The 19,820-nt window shown below is 42.7% G+C and overlaps 8 protein-coding genes across 8 annotated transcripts in view; 4 read left to right on the top strand and 4 right to left on the bottom strand.

Annotated features, from left to right (window-relative positions):
* Positions 1-9, top strand: part of PHALS_09068 (CRN-like protein) — a gene marked incomplete at both ends in the record, with an annotated part of 567 nt that extends 558 nt beyond the window's left edge. The window contains one exon of the mRNA XM_024724502.1: positions 1-9. This exon is cut by the window's left edge and continues 558 nt beyond it. Within this exon, the coding sequence (XP_024575372.1) occupies positions 1-9 (9 nt within the window).
* A 2,333-nt stretch (positions 10-2,342) lies between these two features.
* PHALS_09067 (uncharacterized protein) lies at positions 2,343-2,657 on the bottom strand (the record flags this gene model as incomplete). The annotated part of the gene is made up of 2 exons (XM_024724501.1): positions 2,343-2,555; positions 2,643-2,657. 2 exons carry the CDS (start codon positions 2,655-2,657, stop codon positions 2,343-2,345), a joined length of 228 nt encoding a protein of 75 aa, XP_024575371.1.
* A 3,573-nt stretch (positions 2,658-6,230) lies between these two features.
* Positions 6,231-7,076, top strand: PHALS_09066 (uncharacterized protein; the record flags this gene model as incomplete). The annotated part of the gene is made up of 3 exons (XM_024724500.1): positions 6,231-6,319; positions 6,389-7,001; positions 7,062-7,076. The coding sequence occupies 3 exons, from the start codon at positions 6,231-6,233 to the stop codon at positions 7,074-7,076; spliced, it is 717 nt and encodes a 238-aa protein (XP_024575370.1).
* A 104-nt stretch (positions 7,077-7,180) lies between these two features.
* On the bottom strand, positions 7,181-8,368 carry PHALS_09065 (uncharacterized protein; the record flags this gene model as incomplete). The annotated part of the gene is made up of 1 exon (XM_024724499.1): positions 7,181-8,368. One exon carries the CDS (start codon positions 8,366-8,368, stop codon positions 7,181-7,183), a length of 1,188 nt encoding a protein of 395 aa, XP_024575369.1.
* Positions 8,369-10,345: 1,977 nt separating this feature from the next.
* On the top strand, positions 10,346-10,593 carry PHALS_09064 (uncharacterized protein; the record flags this gene model as incomplete). The annotated part of the gene is made up of 2 exons (XM_024724498.1): positions 10,346-10,390; positions 10,471-10,593. 2 exons carry the CDS (start codon positions 10,346-10,348, stop codon positions 10,591-10,593), a joined length of 168 nt encoding a protein of 55 aa, XP_024575368.1.
* Positions 10,594-12,755: 2,162 nt separating this feature from the next.
* PHALS_09063 (uncharacterized protein) lies at positions 12,756-12,990 on the bottom strand (the record flags this gene model as incomplete). The annotated part of the gene is made up of 2 exons (XM_024724497.1): positions 12,756-12,899; positions 12,973-12,990. 2 exons carry the CDS (start codon positions 12,988-12,990, stop codon positions 12,756-12,758), a joined length of 162 nt encoding a protein of 53 aa, XP_024575367.1.
* Positions 12,991-15,229: 2,239 nt separating this feature from the next.
* Positions 15,230-16,277, top strand: PHALS_09062 (ribosome production factor 1; the record flags this gene model as incomplete). Its single annotated transcript, XM_024724496.1, has 2 exons — positions 15,230-15,783; positions 15,851-16,277. The coding sequence occupies 2 exons, from the start codon at positions 15,230-15,232 to the stop codon at positions 16,275-16,277; spliced, it is 981 nt and encodes a 326-aa protein (XP_024575366.1).
* Positions 16,278-16,505: 228 nt separating this feature from the next.
* Positions 16,506-16,844, bottom strand: PHALS_09061 (cytochrome c; the record flags this gene model as incomplete). The annotated part of the gene is made up of 1 exon (XM_024724495.1): positions 16,506-16,844. The coding sequence occupies one exon, from the start codon at positions 16,842-16,844 to the stop codon at positions 16,506-16,508; it is 339 nt and encodes a 112-aa protein (XP_024575365.1).
* Positions 16,845-19,820: the final 2,976 nt, after the last annotated feature.

Below are 19,820 nucleotides of genomic sequence, written 5' to 3'. Positions count from 1 at the left end.
CGTGCTTGACATGGCTTACACGGCCCCTAAAAAGGGGGTATCGTACCTCATCATATCTAAGTACTAAAGCCTTACCAAGGCAAACGAACACTTCCGTTCAAAATCTAAACTGTATTCGATTGTTTTAGTTGCGGTAGAGCCGCCAATATCTAATACCCTAGTTATCTCTAATTAATTTATCATAACCTTATAATTTTGGAATATGCATTACTTCTGGCAATCCTACCACGTGGTGGCTTCTTGTTACGATATAGCCACACCAATGTGTTATAATACTAACTGTGTAATACACGGCTATGTACGGTCGCACAATCTTGTGCGACCCGCTCTTTCTTACAAAGGTATGTGTACCCTGGTACACCTTCAATTTTGGTTATGAATCCAAAATTATTAGTAAAGGTAGTATATTATACGCTCTGTTGCGGTACGTGTCTTGTTATAATCTATGTTATACCAGACGCTTCCATCATTATTTATGTTGTGATTTTCAACTTAAATGCAGCCTTATCGAAGAGCGCTAGCGCACGCTCAGCTTTGCAAATGCTGCTCTGCACGATGGACGCTTCAAATTGACGAATGCTGCTAGTGTATTAACAGCAGTAAAGAATGTGTTTAAGGTATACTGACGGTCTTTCACGATTTTTACAATGGTTTACACAGCCTCAATAAATTCTATATCAGTGTTGTAGGGTGGTTTGTACATGACAATTTGTCTCGCTTCTCTGCCATCACAGCAATCACACATATTATTTCAGCTTTCGCTAAACCTGGTCCATCTATCTGGCCAGCATTTTGTCGTGCCCTCTGGAGTTTGGGAAAGTCGTGGGGCAATCGTACTTTGTGTTATCCAACATCATGCTCCCTTTTCATGATGCGTGTACAAATCCTCGAGATGCTTCATTTTATTGTATTTCAAATTGTTTATTGCTAAATATGCCACGGTAATTTTTGTGTTTATCTCCATTATTATTCTCAATGTGTCGCAAGAAAAGCTTCAGGAAATCCAACGCTGTGTCCCGCATGCATTTGATATTTTTCTTCCTTTCCTTGATCGTTTGTAGCCAAGATGCCGTTAATTGCGGCAAACAAATCATTGCGCAGAATTTTTAAGTGTAGACAAATCTTCTTTAACATAAAACACGTCATAGCGAGCAACTTCATCTAGCAGGTTCATCTATGACTTATATTGCCACGATGTACACTCGAATAGATATACGATCTGCGAAAGCAACAACCAATGCAGACCGCATGTCAAATTGTGATCATACCACATCATTCTGGGTGGTGGTGCAACAGCGAGTTTCTTGACGTCCCCGAAATTTGCCCGCTATAGTAAATTGTTACTCTTGCGATAAGGCAAAAATCACTAAAAAAAATATTATCCTTGATTTACACTTACACCGACCATTTTAAACGCTCTTATTATCTCAAATTTGCGTTTTAAAATTGGTTGATACAAAAGGGTAAAACTTGCACGGAGAAGGATTAGACTGGAAGAGTAACAACGCACCAAAAATAAATTTGTACGCTACTCCCTTTAGCGAAAAGGTAACCTCAAAATAACTTTGCTCTTTTTTCTCTGCTAAGTATGTTAAAAAGGTTAAGTATGTTGTAGCAATAGCTGACATTATTATGTCTCATAATAATTGTGCATATATTGCACGATGTGATGTTAACAGCTCGAGTCACACGGACATGTCCATTCTGGAATTCCGTTGTTCTCACCAACACCATCACTTTGTTATAGTTCTGACTTCTTCGCCATTGCACAAAAGTGTAAGTGCAACTATACGATACATACTCGTCATATCTTGCCACGCTGGGTCTTGAAGCAAAGCGATGCTCGTTGAGTTTTCAATATTGTGCGATGTCCACATCATCACCTGCACCTCATAGTGGCTGATCTTATGTCCTTTATTCGCATCAAGGTTTAATTTCCCAGTGGGTCTTGATGACTCAACAAGCTCATGCAGACGGCGCAATCCTTGCGGCCAACGAGCTTAAACGAAATGTTGGATTTACAGACCATAAATTCACCTGATGAAGAATTTGCTTAGAACGATTTCTAATACTAACAAACCTCACAGTATATACAGTGTACCGCTTCGGTGTTTCCACCCTCACCAAGAGATATACGGCAAAGCGTTTAACTAGAAAAAAACAATTTTTCTGAGCTCCTTCATTCCGCTGTATGATTTGTGCACTCTTTCTCTTTCCTCAAGGTAGGTGATTTCACTACGCCATGCCAAAGACCTTGCAACGGCGTCTCCCTCGTTACCAATAAACTGGATGGGGCTCAGCAAGTCGAGCTTTCCTGGCCGCGAGCTCGAGAGTCACAATGACTATTGCAAAACAGTAATGTCGTTACGTCGTGAAGATGTATCTGATTTCAAAGAGGCCCCTCTTTGCGCTTGGTTGATCGCTTTCACTTCAAACGAGCGCTCAAAATTCGCTTTGCAGGCACGTTCAGAGACATTGGTCGCCACTTTTATACGATATTTCAGCGTTAGATACAGCAGCGGTCGGATAGATCCGTACTTCCCATGAGACCATACCTATAGCACTTAATGTTTACGTGTACTAGTTTAGCCAACAATCAATAGCGCTCAAAGAGACATATGCTTTTTTGCCGTGGCAGTCACCCTAGTGGGTGTCATGCGTCTCGTAAAGAATACTTGAGGCCCTCAACTTGAGGCAACACCACAAGCCAGATCAGTGCTACAGATACTGCAAGTCACATAAAATAAATGATGTAAACATGCCACCAATAAAGCGTCATCGGAGCTCAACAGCTACATACTTGTTAAAGCTTTGACGCCGTATGTTTCGCGCCTTTGATTGGTGTTTGCAGCGACACAAATACGCATCCGCCACCACACTAAGCCAATCCGGTTTACACCTTACCTAAAAATATATTCAGTAACGAAGTCAAGCCAATTTGTCACATTTTTGTGAGAGATGTGGTGATGACGTCGCTTGCGTCGCATGATCTGTATAGATCACAAATGACGTAAAGTCAACCCCGTTCACCCAAGATTTGGCAAAAGCATACTTATTGCAAGTAGCTCAGGGTCATTAACAGATATTTTTCTTCTTCAACAGATTTCAGCTGGTGGGACCTCAAAGCGATCATGCGTTCATGTCGGCCTGAATCAGCTTGATATAAAGTACTGCTTGTGGTAAAAGAGGAAGTGTCACTGACGACATATATAGTGAATCTGTATTCGTATGATGCGGAATCGGGAAACGTATGCTTTCTTACAGTGATGAAGGTTATCACTTCTGGTGCTCCCCGACACCATCTGCATCCTTTCAATAGAGATTGGTGAGAAATAGTTCCATTCCAGCGAATCTTCACCGTATTTGTGCAAGTAGCAGGCTAGGCCATACCACTACTATAAGTCCCTTCGGATCCGAAGCATTGGCCAATCTATATAGCCTTGATCGTTGCACGATGTGCTCGCAGGCCGTAGTATCAAATAAACTAACACAGAAAAGGAATGTATTCGGCGCCAAAGATACACACGTGGAATGTACACACGTGTACATTCCACGTGTACATTGGTCAGCGGCTTATTTATGCTCATATACTTTAAACCGCTCGCAATTGCTGAATATGGCTCTCTGCCTATGACTCTCCTTTCTCTGCGAGACTATGTCTATATTTCGCTCAAAAAGATTTGTTTATAGACACGATATGGCCTTGTTTGCTGCGTCACTAGAGAATTAAACGTCGCTGGTGCATTATACAAACCTTGTGGCAGAGCCTATTACTCATTGTGCATTCCGCTTGGAAAACTCACCAAATAAGAGGGATGTGTTGTCTTTGATCACAAGTTCAAAATTATACTATTCACGTTATGGTTATTGATTGCCGACCATGTGTTCTGCAGCGCATCCCTTTCAGAAACTGGAGTTAAAATCAGGTCATTATTTGGAAGCGAAATTCATTACTCGCCACTGGCCTTTCTGACGCAAGAAACTCGCGCCAAGCGTAAGGCTTCATTACACCCGCTTCGTGCTTCGCACGGATAAAGCGTCAATGACTTGAAATATCTGCTTCACAAGAGTCATTGCCGTGTGGCGCAGTGTCGGTTTTATAGCTTCAAGTCACTTTCATGACGTGCTCCCTTATGCAAGAATCATACACGTGGTGGGATTTCTGTCCCGGCATCCTCGTAATCCACTATCATTTGCTTAAAAGGTTTAATTGCAAATAGCTGTCCCGATCCTCGCACTCGGTGCTTATTTTCTTCATGAGTGTTTGAAATGACGGCTTCACCCATGGCCCAGCATCTGTCATGATGGGTTCCGCTCCTCTGTTGGTGATACCGATTGTATCAACAATTTGGTAAATCCACCGTCTTGCAATTTTCCCTCGGAAAATTCCTTCCATTTCTCAATGTGCTTTTAGCTGAGGTGGTAAGGGAAGACCTATTGAAGGCCTTCTTTAAAAATTGCAATGAAACCAGTTAATTTTAAGAAACGTCCGTGTGCCTGGAGTACGACATTTCCCGCGAAGGTTTTGTTGGACGGCCTTGCATGGGAGTGCGACCTTTCATACCGCTCACCCGACCGCGAAGGGGGCAGGTAGTTTTTAAATCGACCCATGGAACATCTACGGATACCAGCAGGCTGCTAATCAACGATATCTCTCAGTTTTTCATAGCATTTCTGGGGTCAATCGCCTCTGGCGCGCTCATATAGCACCCACTTCTGGTAACCGCCCTGCTCCCGCTGTAATGAAATTGTACTTCGCAATTAATTCACCGCTTCGTTAAAACATGGTATGGTGGACGCAAAAAAGCTTCGTGTCTGTTTGGGGCCTGTTATAATGATGGTGACTGTTACCGCCTCCGGTACACAGATTGTAACCATTGTGTCAATCAAAGTTTCAGCTCATGGGGTATACTCCGCTAGGTCCCACCTTCCTTGATAGTTGGACAGAAAATACAAAGGTGCAAGCACTTGTGATGTATGTCGCTCCAAATATCTCATTGTTGGTTAAACCTCTTTCACGACGATACTTCATATTTGTACCCTATTTGCGCGCGGCCACCTTGCAAGCGCGACGCGCTGTTGGTTCATCTAAAGCATGGATAAAACCATGGTCTTCACCCCTTCCCCCATTCATAAAAAATATATTCTTTATCTTCTGCTGGGTCGAGCAGTACTCGACAGAAGCTTTCAATGCGTGTCAAATTGTCCTATGACAGGTACTCAAACATCTAGTATTGTATCCTCGTAAATATCTTCCTTTTACGAATCGGTGGTGGGGTTGACTACCAATGCTCTCTAGTTACCATACACCTTGCACAGAGTGAGCTTCAACTGAGAGGGTTCGCATTGAACAGCGCAGTGAGATTGGGTTTGTATGCTTTAGACAGTAACGAGACCAAACGCCTCTACCGTGACTCACTGCCTAGATTGATCTGCTATTTACACACATTGTTCCTTATCAAATTTATTGTCTGACGTACGGCTAAGCAGCTCACGTAAAATGTGGGTATCGCCCTCACGAAGCGTGGCAACCACGCACCGAATATTGGTTCGTATCAGGTGCTCCGCATACCTTACCGACATCCTCTTGATTAAAAATCAATCGTGAGTCTCTAAAACTTGCTACTGGTACACCCTGAGCCAGTTTTGTAAGAGACAATATAGTATGATATGGAATGGGATTACCATTGGTGCAAAGGCAAAGAAATTGAGTATAGCTAGCTTAGACCTCTAAGAGATCACTCGTTTATATGGACAGGGGAAGTTCTTCTTACTCGCGACTCTCCGCTCGGCACCTAGGTGATGCGCAGCGCATGAATTCAAGCGGACTCTGAGAATCACAGCTTTTTTGTGCGATTTCGTTTCACCAGAAAATTGTCGTCAGGATGTAAACATACAGGCGATATCGCAAAGTGACTAATCTGGACAACTAGCTGCAAGGTTCTCTGGCAAATGAATGACTCTTCAGTTAATCCATGCTAATAGCAATAACACTAACGTGTATGCATGAGAATGAGAACTACGTGTCTACTAGTTCTGCATCGTCAAAGACGCTTTCGTCAAGTCTTAAATGTCATACGATGCAACACATGACGAGCTATATACAACCAACATGTCGCTTCAACTTACCGGTGTGATACCGGTCAAATCAGGTCATAGAAAAGATACCGCAGTCTAGACAGCCGCAGTAAAAGGAGAGTTCTGCACTCTGGTGAGAGACCGCCTGAATTATGGGCTGCTGTTTGTCCCACGAGGAAGACCGTTTTGACGGCAGTACTGAAGCGTTGCTGCCTAAGGGAAGGAATGGTGTGAAACGAGTGTACGTATTAGCGAGTGAATTATCTCTTTCAATCAAAGCATTTCGTGACTTCTTACTATACATTTGTAGAGAAAAAGCGCTCAATGGTGACGCCAGTCATAAAGATGTTGCTAATGGTACCCACAAATCACCTTCGGCTGTTGTTGCTGCTACTGATAACGTTCCAGCCAAGCCACAACCTTGTAAAAAACCAGAGAAGTGCGAGCTTGATGACACGCCGCCGTCGCCCCTTGCTACACCAGTGATTAATGCATCGTCGCCCACGAAATCAGCGCCTTCACAACAACCGGTAAGTGTATCATGTTCAAGTTCATCGCCTACTTCGGATCTAGCAACAGTATTGCCGCCCAAGCCAGCGGATGAAGATCCAATCTCACCCAAGCCAGTGGATGAAGAGCCTTCGCCACCACCGGTACCAACACAGTCATTAATGCCATCGAAAAAAGCGTCTTCAAAGACTTCACAACTTACTCCTACGGAAACAGAAGATAATATCGTGGTGCCAGCATTTACGCCTATGTGTGTCGAAGCTATGGACACTCACAATGACGATGACAATAATGATGATCAAGAGAACGAAAGAGATGAAAACAGAGGTGAAAATGATGACGCGACGGGTCAATCGAAGGAGTCGAAGCCGAAGAAGATCACGCCTACGAAAAAATCGAAAAAGAAACGAAAAGTACGTTCTTTCGTCATATTTTCTCTCCTTCCTATCACTAACGTATGTATCGTGTTGTAGAAAGGAAAGAGATAAATGCCGTGCTTATGGTGGCAACAGGGAGATCATCGAACGTCCGAAAGTCATGTAAGAAGGCACTACCTCTTTTCTCATTGATTTAGCATCATTAAGGAGAAAGTTTAGCCGAGAGACACACGTAAACGCTTTTTGCGCTTCTGCAGATAAATTCCATCTTGTGCATGCGTTTCACCAAAGTCTCTACTCTCATTTTCTGCGTGTTGTCGCTCAGCTACTTGAAGCAAATCGCTTGCAATCTCCCCTAGCTCTTTGTTGCTACGTTGTAAAGTCTCTATCTCTTGGTGCAATGTTGTAATTTCTTCGCTTTGAGCGTGGATTTGACTTCGAAGTTGAGCATCTGCCTTCTGTATTTGCTCCGTCTTGCTTAGAAGAACTGCTTTTTCAGTCTCAAGTTGTGTAATTTTACACTCGAGTGATTGTATTCTTTCTTGAGACGCAAGTTCTTGCTGCTTGCTCTCATGCAAAGTCTTAAGTTCTAGTTGTTTCAACTGCAATTGGTCTTGTGCCACTTTTTCATTTCTCTGCGCTATCACCAGCTCTTCACGAAGATTTTTCATTTCCAGTTCATGTTGATCAATGAGCTTACGCTGTTCTTGCTCTACTGTTGCTGCGCGAAGTTGATCTTTACTGGCAAATCGATACTGCAAGTGTGCGACAGATTGTGCCAAGACCGTTTCTGTCTTTTGGTATTGAGCGACTTGCACGCTTAGCTTTTCAACTCGCTCTTGTGCTAAAGTTAAAGTTTGTTGTTGCCTTGTAAAAGCTTCCTTTAATTTCTGTCGTGACCCTTTTTCCATTTCTATAGTTGCCAGCAATTTCTCTAGCTGCACATCTTCACACATACCAAGCAGCGTCTTCTTATGTTCAAGTAACACAGCATCTAATTGCATCTGCAAAGCTTCGCAACGTCTCATCGCTTTATCTCGCTCGCGCTCTCTGTCAGTCACTTGATATCGCTGTTCCACAAGCTCCTTTTTTAATTGAAGCACCTCAGCGTCTGCTATTAGTTTCGTATCATGCTTTGCTTGTGCTATCTTAACTTTCAACTGCGCTGCTGAAAATTGAACAGAATATTCGTCTGAGTTGTCCTCATGAGCTGATTTGGCACCATTTGAGCTCATTTTAGACAACTCGCCATGCTCCAATTGTTGCTTCGAGGCTTCCAGAATTGCATCCTTTTGAGGCAAAGCAGTTTGTCTCGCATCATCCTCACACTGACTTCCATTTTTCGACTCATCCAGCAACGAATGAGACTCTGATGTACTTAATTCCGTCACATGTTTCGCCATTGAAGTCTAGATGGGATTTTGTCTAATGTGTAAGGTTACACAAAATATCTGTTATTGAGTAAATTGGTAATGTATATCAAAATTTGAGAAAGTAAACAGGTTTGCAATTCTCGATTCTCTCATCCTAGTGAGCACAGAATCATGTGCTTGACTAATTGTACGAAGATTTAGTCTGCTTTCGATTCGAGCAGAGGTAGATGCATATTTATTATTGCAAAATGAAGATTAAGTTATGATTCAATTGACGTCCTTAATTCCTTTTCCCTCTTAAATGCACTGTGGCTGGTCCATCTGTCCGGCTGTCACCCACACGTTGCTTGTATTCGTCTAGGTAAAACTTTCGGCCCAGTATTTTAGTATCTATGCAAGCTGTCCAAAAACAAGCAGACTGTCCTTGCTTTTTGGCAGTGACCATATATTTATGCACGAACAAGTGCACAGGGGTTGCGTTCGTGTCTTCTTACGGCAAACGAAACTTGGAGCCGCTATCATTACTAGGTCGCTAGTGAGCTTTTCTATCTTGTACGTGCACATCGATAGATTTAATGCTAGCCAGACTTAGTCATACGATTTGCTATATGTGATAATCAACACTCTTATCTTCTGTAGCCCAAATTTATCGCTGACCCCCTCCGTTTCGAAGCTTTATCTTCTTCACTGATACAAAAACTTGGTAATTCATAGTTGCACCAAGTGCAGTAAAGATCAAAAGCAGGTGACCGTATTGAAATATATCCAAATAGCAAGTACACAACATTCACAGCTCTTGCCTCGTTACAAGTAACGACTTAAATATGCACTTCTTGTGTGAGCGCTGATACAACGTACCGTGTGGGTGAAGACGAACCGCACCAGCCTGAAGGAACCGGATTTGGTACCATTACGACGATACTATCAACGCGTCACACCGAGCCTGAAGGATTGTAAGTATTATCAACCAAAAGTCACGGACAAGTAGGAATCTATGGAATCGATATCCCATTGGAACTGCTTCGCCACGAATCTAGTTTAGACATGCTATTGCGTCTGCGGCGGAATAAAGGGTCGCTGTGTGAATGAAAGTTGCCAGTACGCTTTTTGAAGCAAGCCAATTTTTTACAGGCTCACAATGCCTGATGGGTCAAAGCTAGCAACCATTAAGTCTGTGCTATGGTTCCATCATAATGGGCTAGAATCCAGTTAGCTTACCCTACTTATCAGGTTTGACTCTTCATATCTCTTAACCAAAAAACGAATGTGTGTGTGGTACTGTGGCATATGTTATGTAACAAGGTAGGCACTGTACGATTGAGCTCATACATCTACCCGGTGGCGTGGGTCAGGTGGTCAATGCTTTTGGGCCTCACGGTGTGTGATGCGGGTTCGAGCCCCTCAGCGGACAAAATCGTATTCGAACCAGACATAGCAAGAAATGTCGGCTGCATGCTAAATGTTACCGGCAACAGCCAAAAATGGACTTCGGGGTGGCGACTCATACAAGAAAAATCAAGAGAAAATACCCCGGCAGAATGTATTAGGGTAATATCTTAGTCAGGGCCGAGTAAGTATAGCTGTGTAATAAGGTAATACATAGCAACTTTCAACTGAGCTCATACATCTTACACTTCAGTGCAATCAAGCAAAATTCACAATACATTTTTGTGTAAATGTAAGTATTCAGAGTACCGATGTATCGGTACCTAAATAGACAATGGAATTGAGTCAATTAACCACCCAGATTAGCCAAAGCGCGATACTAGAGTAGACAGGCCAAAGCACCAGCTTTAAAAATGCTGGTCTACTTACATGATAGATGACTTCACGTGAGACAATGAAGGAGACTGGGATCTTCCTTCATGTCCACATAATCGTTTGAAGCTGTGGTAGCGCGCTAGAGTTTACTCAGCGTTTCATGGTATGCACGAGGCGCTGTCCTAAAAGCTAATGCGCGATAGCAAACCCTTTCAGCAAAGTTTGCATCTAAACGCCTTTGCCACGATGGGCTGCAGCGGCGTACGACCATTCGAGCGGCTGTACCAGCGTGTAAGATGTCGCCTGCGACACACTTTCGCCGCCCCGGACAGGACAAGTCGTGCTTAGCTAGTACATGATGGACCGTGTAGCGGTATACTTCGACCACGGATACAAGCCCATATGGCCATAATGGACGTGGTCCACACGGAGAAGTTATTCTTCTTCATGGAAGTGGTAAAAAAGCGCTTCATTTCGCTGCCCAACCAATCTGATCAGTTCAGGAAGCTTCAGAGCAAACGCCATATCACTAAAGAGATGATGCAGCTGCATGCCGAGCCTCGTAGAGCGCTCTCGAGGCAAGAGACACTTTTGTGGTAATTATAATATTTTTAGCATTTTTTATATCTGGATATGTATACACTGGTATAAAAGTAGCAGATTGATGATGACTCTCACGATCTCTGAGGATTACCACACGAGAGGTTCGCTGGATTGATGCTACCTGATCTTCAGATAGTGTTAGCCGATTAAGATCAGCAAGCATACGGATTAATTCAACAAGACAAAGATTCCACCATATTGAACGACCCCACAAATTGCGCTGCGGTTGGAGCTATCGACCTTGACTCGACACTCAAGTTTTGGCCTCCTCACGGTCCCGATATTAGTTGTTTAGTATGGGTCTTTTTGATGCGAAACAAATCCAACGGCAGCAGTGCTGTCATTGTAATGCTGCTGAGTTGGTAACGCTACGGCGATGGGCAATGAGAGTTTCCAGTCTAGACAAACGAGACATCTTTTTTCTATGCGCACAAATGTGTTGTGCATATGATGTGGTGGTGAGAGCATCTACAATCTATCATACATGTTAAGGTCAAAGCTTGTCATGTGGAACAATTCTCATTGAGTATCTCATGCCCTGGTTATACTGTCCTGGTTAGATACAAATTACGTATCGTTATGCATTACTTCGTAATCTAGCTCAAGTTTATTGAGATCATGACTCTAGTAATGTTGCAATACATTGCGTGAGACCCACAGCCCATGTTTCCCAACACCTACTTCCTTACGAAGCACATTTCCTAAACCAAACCTAGTATAATCAGCAAAGTACGGCACAATTGTACCTTACAGGATTGCCTCAAGCCCGAGAGACAACAGCCGAATGGGTACGTTTACATGGATATGTACTCTTGTTTATTGCTTCTACGTGAGATTTGAAACAAAAAATACAATATTTTTATTATCTGTGCGAGATTTGGTGGTGACGTCGCTGTGAGCACCGGCCCATGCTTTGTACCTATTGCATATTATTAAGATGTACCATGAATTGACAAGAGCATAATGCAAAGCGTGTCGAGAACTAGGTACTTATTTTATATGGCTTTAGACTGACGATATTCAAACGCAATGACGCGCTTATGCTCATTTAAATCAGCTTGGAGTGAAGCACGGCCAATGGTTCAGATCGAAGCATCACAAACGACGTGTATCTAAAATCAGGGCAGGCGTGAGGCAGCAACCTTTTTTAAAAAAATGAAGAAAGAAGGTAAAAGTCTGTTATGTAGCGAAAAGGAGCACTGGAAATAAGCAAGTAGTTAATCAGGCCAAACCACTTTCATAAATGTCAGTGAGGTAGGGGCAGTGGTCAATCCGTACCGAATTTGGTTTTCGGGGGGCTTTAAACATATTGGTTTCCTAATGATGCATACGGAATGGAGTTTCATCAGCGTCGCAGACACATGATGCATAAGGAAATACACTCAAACACAGCTTCCAAGTGCTCGATTGTACGAAATCAATTCTTGTGTTTTGTACGACTCCAAACTTATATAATGACAGGATTTTAAAGTAGTTCACGATACGGCATATACAGCTGCCGGCTAAATGTTTCTGGTGTACTACACAGTTTGCGAGCTGATAAGTCACCTCCCCGGAGCAAATTTTCTGTTGTGCTGGGATAAGACTAATTCTTAGCAATAGTTGGTTATATCCATCGACAGAGATAATAATGATGTGGAGAATGCACTCAAACATGGTGTTCTGCTCGAAGTAATTTTTTTTGCTCTCACTAAGCTGTACTTGTGTTAGCGAGAAAGAAAGTCTTCATGACATCGTAGTATTATCTGGGTAAGGTTGTATCACTTAAAAAATATTGAGGCCTTGCGAGGGCTTCTACCTGAGGTGATGAAGGATTCAGTGCGTAGTAACGCATGATCTGTATGGATCACAAACGGCTTGGAGCCGAGCAGGTGGACCCTGACTTGACAAGTGCATACTTCATCGCAAGTAGCTCCTTGTCATGAACTGGGTAGTTCTTCTCTGCGGCTTTGAGATGTCGAGACTCGAACACGATCAACCGATCTCGCCCCTCGGCGTCTGCTTGCAGCAATGCACAGCCGATGACAATATTCTTTAAGACAGTCTTGGTCGCTCAATTTACGAATAAATACATTGTCTCGCCACGAATTTTGTAAAGCATCGAAGTGTTGCACAGTGAACACATCACTCGTTGTAGCTGGCTTAGTAGCACCTGCACACTGTGAATGGAAGGAACACTTTGAGTGTTACGGGCTCCCTGCAAATCACTGGGACTTGCGTTACCACCAATTTACTCTGGCAATGGAAATGAAAGGAAGTAGACCGCATACCAGGTGCACTTGAAGCATGTGTCAACTGTTTGAAGTCGGAAGATCAACCAAGCTCCTGCGAATATTGACAAGTTAGTACTATGTGCCGACAAAATAAACCGCTTTCAGGGGACGAGATTTGAAGAAGCTCCATTAGTTCCTGAATGCATGAACAGTGCACCAATCCCAGAATGCCTACAAAGGAGTAAACTAGCAGTGCTTGCCTGATTTTGCCGGACAGAAGAATCGTGTAGCACTCTGGATTGAACCATCGGCTTCGCGGTTTCAGTACGACTAGGATAAAAGATCGCGCTCAAGCTCAGGTCAGGAAGCTAAGTGTCGCCGAGAGGAATCATTTTGGCAACGACACGATATTTCTCATGATCATTTCCAGCCACTCATATAATATTTGTGGTTCGAGATGACTAATCGTCCCGGCGACCATCTTCAAATCACACATATCACGAAGACGAATTGTCAGCTTTCTCTCTTTGCGAAACTTTAAAACGGCGCTGAATATAATCCGGGTAAGCCTAATGTGCTTGTCGATGCTGTATCACGTTGACGCGAATATGAGATAGCTCATATCAGTCAGGTCACAATGGCTCACTCTGTAATCATCAGAAGGCAAAAAAGATACTAAATCAAAGCCTTGGTGGTGATTTTCACCGCAAATAAAGATGCTAACGTCGAGTGGATCTGCCATCAATAGAGATTTGCAGCCCCGCTGATTCCAATGGGCTGGTGATCTGCTTCACATACGTTTGCCTCGTGTAGCCGAAACGAAAAACGAAATAATGGAATATTTTGTACTGTCAGAAATGCATGATGCTCATTTTGGTTGGCTTCTTAGCCAAGCGACTTATCTCATTTGGCTTCTCAGGTTTCGTGGTGGGCACATATGACTAAGTGGATATCCTTGTTCGTACAGACTTGTGAGGCCTACTAGAAATTTAGGCCAGTAGGTCACGCTCGTGGAAACTGTTCATTGAAAAGACTATCAAACATCTGTGAGTTTTGAACTCATTTTTTGTCAGCCATTTAGAAGTTGGTATATCGTCTATTCTATTGGACGGATGCAAAGTGATTCTCAAGAAAGCAGCGAGAGAAGGAGGTGTGCTGCAAGCAGCATCGCTGAAAAATATCCTTTTTGGACTTGGAAGATGCCATTCGTCTAAGGCATGAGCTTGAAGTCTATGCTTTGGTGCACTTCTTAAAAAATATACTTTCGTTGTGTTTGAGGAGATCTTTGTCATGACGGTCTCAAAAGCTGAAATTTATACACAAGAGTGCACTTGGTGTTGTCATCAATACTAACACAAATTCTGTAGTTGGCTTGACAGGATTTAGAGAATGCCATTCTTTCGGACCGACTAATACTCAAGATTTAAGCCAAGAGTATGTAGCGTGGCTCCACTTCATGCCCGTTTTCGTCGATCACGCAGGTCACAACGTGTTAGACGGCCGCACTTTTATATAAGAATTGGATTGACGCCAGTACTTTATTATCGACCGGCTTGCATTATACTCCCCGAGTAGTAGAGTTGCCAGAGGTGTTTATGACTTGATCTGTAACCTATGTCATTATTATTCTATTGCCGGCGCGCGCAGTTTTACTGTCAACTTTCGGTGAGGTATCTTTTCTCTGCTTCGACTTATCCGTCATCGTGACACCTCCCACGACGCACGACTCTTCACCTTTCCCCAGATGCTTTAAGTTTGAATATACGTGAGTAGAATAATCGCGTTGCAGTCGTTCTTGCTCTTTCGGGGTCCAGAGGATCGTTTGGATTGAAGTAGCTGCTTATTCTAGCGCGCATACTCGAGCAGTGCGGCATAATTTTTGCTGATAAGTAGATCATTTGTTTTATTCTTTCGAACAACTCCGTTTAAAGCTGAATGACACAATCACAAGAGTCAAATATGACTCTAGAGGCTGTATATGTTATTAAAGCATCATTCGCGTTTTGGCGACACTCATATCTGTCATGCTTCTTGTCTTTTACAATTTCTTACCATAGAATTTTGATTCCAAATGTAAAAACTTCAACGAACTTGTCTTATTCAACAATATCAGTATCTACATTGGCTACCTCACACCTTCGCCAGCAGCCAGCAGCTTAGATCCAATCATATGTGATCGCATTTTTACGTCAGGTGTCGCGATTAATATTTTTGGTCGAAAATAGTAATCGTCTATAATTGTGTATGTCACATACTACATAAGAGTTACATTTCCAACTTGGCTGGCTGAAAACCTTAGCATTTCGGCATTGACATGGCTCCTTTAAAGAAGCGAGGAAGGAAACAGGACGATAGCGAAGACAAGGACGATAAGAAAAATGAGTCAGAACTTCAATTGCGTAATCCGTCGCATATTAAAAACAAAATGAAGCGTCAACTTGTCATGCAAAAGTTTCGCAAGGAAAAAAAGGAGGCGAGGAAAGCGGCACAACTAAAGCGCCGACGTGAGGCAGAAGAATTAGGTGAAGCAGCACCACCAAAGTTAGAACCACGAACTATCGATAATACTCGTGAAAAAGAGGTGACAATGGTGAGTAATGAAGGTGATGAAGAGATCGAAGGTGACGAACGCGACGACGAATTTGCGAGCATTTTTGGCAATGAAGAAACACCAAAGCTCATGATTACCACACGACCGTTTCCATCGGGTGATATCTATCGTTTTATTAAAGATCTGATGGATTTATTCCCAAATTCATTTTACTACAAGCGTGGAACGTTTGATATTAAAGAAATTGTGCAATTTGCCAGCAACAAAAAATTCACACATCTCATTGTGCTTTCGGAGAAGAGTAAGATTTGTAATGGGTACGTAGTCGACGATTGATACCATTTGATTGTATTGGATTGACTATTTTTTTGTTTCTTATTGTAGAATGCTTGTGAGCCGTCTACCTGAAGGTCCAACAGCGTTTTTTAAAGTGTCGAATGTGAAGCTGACGTCGACAATTAAGGAGCGTGGTCGTCGTACAAACCATCAGCCAGAACTTATTCTGAACAATTTTTCAACACGTCTAGGTCACCGTGTAGGCCGCTTTCTAGGCTCATTATTTGAGCACCAACCTGAATTTGAAGGCCACCAGGTTGTGACATTTCACAACCAGCGCGACTTTATCTTTGTACGACACCATCGCTACACTTTTGAGAATGAAAAAAAAGCACGTTTACAGGAGATCGGTCCACGATTTACGATGAAGTTGCGATGGCTGCAACAAGGCACTTTCGACACTAAATTTGGCGAGTATGAATGGAAACATAAGCAGCACCAACTCGATACGTCACGTAGGAAATTCCATCTTTAAACAGCATGCAATCAATACTACTTTCAATAGAGTACAATCAATAATTAAATGTTGTCGCTATGTCTGAATGAGCAATACAAGACAATGAAACTTTATAGCAAATTAAAATATATTCTAGAATGCCATATGCATTGCAAATTGTCGCAACGACCATCAAGTGACTCGATCTTGCTCAGTACATGCGTCTTAGTCACAACTTCAGCTCCATCACGCAACTGATTGCTCGTTTTACTCTTGAGTAGCTTCCATCAGATATGCGATCAAGTCGCGACGCTCTTGTGGCTTCTTTAAGCCAGCAAACACCATCTTCGTACCCTTAATGTACTTCTTCGGGGCTAAAAGATACTCAAACAACGTCTCATCCGTCCAAACAACACCCGAATTCTTATTAGCAGCCGAATACGAATAACCTTCAGCTTGACCAGACTGACGGTTGATCATACCCGAAAGATTCGGTCCCTGCTTATGAGCACCTCCTGCATTAACAGTGTGACACTGTGCGCATTTCGTCTTGAAGATCTTTGCGCCCTTTGCAGCGTCTCCAGTTCCACCGGCAACGTTAGTCATTATTTCAAAAGAGGGAGTTTCACTTGGTTCTGGTGGTGCGCTGGACACGTTTTATATTATGAGCTCATCGAGTATCAATCATTCCGAAAAACCTTGGGTGTAAAGGTTTTTTTGAAATATGTGAGGACAGCGGACGATAGAATTTTAAGCCAATCAACGACGATTAGATTTTAAAAAATCTGTTGGTGGAAAACCTGTCGCATGCACGATTTATTTAGACTTTGAGAGGATAACATTCATTGGAAAGGATATGTGATGGTGGAATTACGGGGTAAGTAATGTATCGATCATTATACATTTGATGCAAGTGTAATAATTACAATAATTGTACAATTGTACGAAATTTGTGTTACATGTGAGTACTGGAATTACGGTATCTATGAAGTTTGAGAGACTTAAAAAAAAAGTACATCATTAAATAAAGATATTTATGATGCGAGAGTGTAAAATAGTTGATATTAATCCAGTAAAGTTAGTTCTACGTACTTTTAAAATCGCAGAGAAAACTCAAGTAATCGATACCTTAAAAAGTTTTCGGTATTGCTCCCAGCAGGAGCACTCAAACCCAATCTCTGTGCGCTTGTAAACGCGGAATCCGATAATTTAAACTTTCTCTGTGTAACATGCTACGCATCCTTGCTACACTTAGCAGCACTTAAAGTTAAATCACGATCGAGTTCTAAAAAAATGTGTCGTCGGTGATAATGAGTCGGTAAATGTGTGTCATTGGACCAGATAGACCGGTCTAGTATGCTTTTCACTATATGAAATTGTGAAATTGGCGGACAAAGAAATAAACGTGATAATTGTTTGCCTAGAAATGTTTTCCAAATATGTGATCGCGTTGATAAGGCACATTCATGAGCATCCCAACCCGGGTATCAGCTCAGAAAGTAATGGTTTCTTCAGTGAGACCGCTGATGTTGAGCGCCCAGGCCTTTGAGAGCCGAAACGGTGAGATACTATGAGAAGTTGAATTCGTTATGTCATCGGCCTTGCTCTTAACAAAGCCACAGCAAATCGCGCTTGTAAGCTCGAATCTAGGAAGTCGTGCACAATACTGGGCATTAACTTGCAATGCCTTTGAAAAAAGGCGTTTCCAAAAGGGGTAAATTTATTAATATAGATGGTGTGGGTGCTTGTACCCGCCTATCTGGGCGTTTAGGGTGCCCTCAAACTCTTTTTTACTATTCATAGGATCAAGAGCTGGCGGACCATGTTTCTAGGAGCTGCCGTATTGGCATCTGACCCTCTCCCGAATATGTTAACGACTAATATTTCATCGAGGTTCTCCAGATGGTTGCGACCGGCAATGATTTTTTCGACTTCTACCCCTTCTCTATTGAATACGCCAGGGTGGCGTATTCAAGGCGGTGCACAATTTCCGTGTCTGAGGTCAAAACGGAGTACAAGTAGTATAAGCGCATCAGTCTTACCAAAAGTTATGGATCTCATGTATGCTGATAAAAAAGATATAGAGATTTCAGCTCCTGAACGGCGCTGAAGTACTCGCAGGTGATTTATAAAGGGTATGACAAAAAAGACTGTGGTCCTTGGATTATACGCACCAAGGGTCACTTCCGCTCAAGGCGAACTAAAAATTGCTCAAGGAGAATATTTCGGGTATCGAAAGGCGCAGTGAGGCCAATCAAGGTCGTGGTCAAAGTAACCCATCCCTCAACGTACTGCAATAGCCTCTAAGCAATGTATTCAAGTGATAGCGATTGTATTAGGAGGTGTTTCGAGCAGATCTCGACAGATAAAGCGAGAATGAGTCGATATCTTTTGATGAGATAACAGGGATCAATTGTACATGGCGGTTTCCCGAGTGCACTGCTGTGAAACGAGTAAATTTGATGAGATGTCGTGGCTCTCCAAGTGTGTGGAGAGTGCAAGTGGCTAGGTGTCGCATCCTCCCATGTCAGATCTGATATAATCGAAGCGCAACTGCGAGTCGCGAGTTGAATGATCAGGCCGTCGAAAACCATGGCGCATCGCTACCAAATGAAGTGCTGAGCTCGCCATACGCCACGTTAAAAGAATCTGTCATATATGGCACTCGCAGAGCACTGAGTGCGAGAAGTGGGGTAGTATCATTCCACGTCTTTTGTTGAAGAGTATTCAAGACGTGGTGACGAAAGATCAGCACGTGTTATATGGTAGTGCGTAATATAATTATCCTTTTCACTGCACGGCAAACAAATGACCTTAACCAAAAAGACGATGTGGCGTCAATGACGCCATCTTCTACACATTATGGTCTTGGAAAATGACCCTCCACACTCAGCGAAACTTTTCCTATCAAAAGCTAGCGGTGCAGAGCGAATCGTGTCTGTTAACAATAATCCAAATGTAGCCAAAGTATAGCCTATTCGGATATGCTGTAGAACAGCACGATCAGCTGGACGTTTTCTTTTTCTAACCTAGATGATAGGCATCCCGATTGACTGCTGGGAGATAGTGGTATCCTTTTCACTGCAGTATTACTCCGTTGAAGTGGCTGATTATGCCACAGGCACTGGCAAAATTAATCAATCCCCCTCGAGCTAAATGTTTAATAGCGATGAGTCGTGATGGAAGTGGCGACTGTGAAGTATGCGAAAAGATTAAGGCGTTCCGCGATTCAGACTCTTCCAATTTTAGATCAACCACTGCACATTTCCAGCCTTTAAAATACACTGCGCTTTGTTAAAGCCAGATAACAATCAGCATTGACGTGTATCTAACTTTGTGTTTCGCTAGCTGCAACTCACAGATAGTAACAACTCTATCCGCGACAACACAATGCTTGCAATATAGTAAATCCCCATCAACTTCAGAGTGCAATTACTTGGTGTTCAGATTTTTGCGAGCTATGAAAGGGTAAGATATTGCTTAATCAAAGCGCGCGGTCGCAAGCCTACACCGTTTTGCCTAATCCAAGGCTTGCTGTGTTATATTACTGGACAACCAAATATTTAGTGCATAACTGTTCCT

This window comes from Plasmopara halstedii, assembly GCF_900000015.1.
Source record: "Plasmopara halstedii genome assembly, contig: Scaffold_350, whole genome shotgun sequence".
Classification (NCBI taxonomy): Eukaryota; Oomycota; class Peronosporomycetes; order Peronosporales; family Peronosporaceae; genus Plasmopara; species Plasmopara halstedii.
Note: the sequence above shows the minus strand (reverse complement) of the source record. Positions and strands in the feature narration are given on the sequence as shown.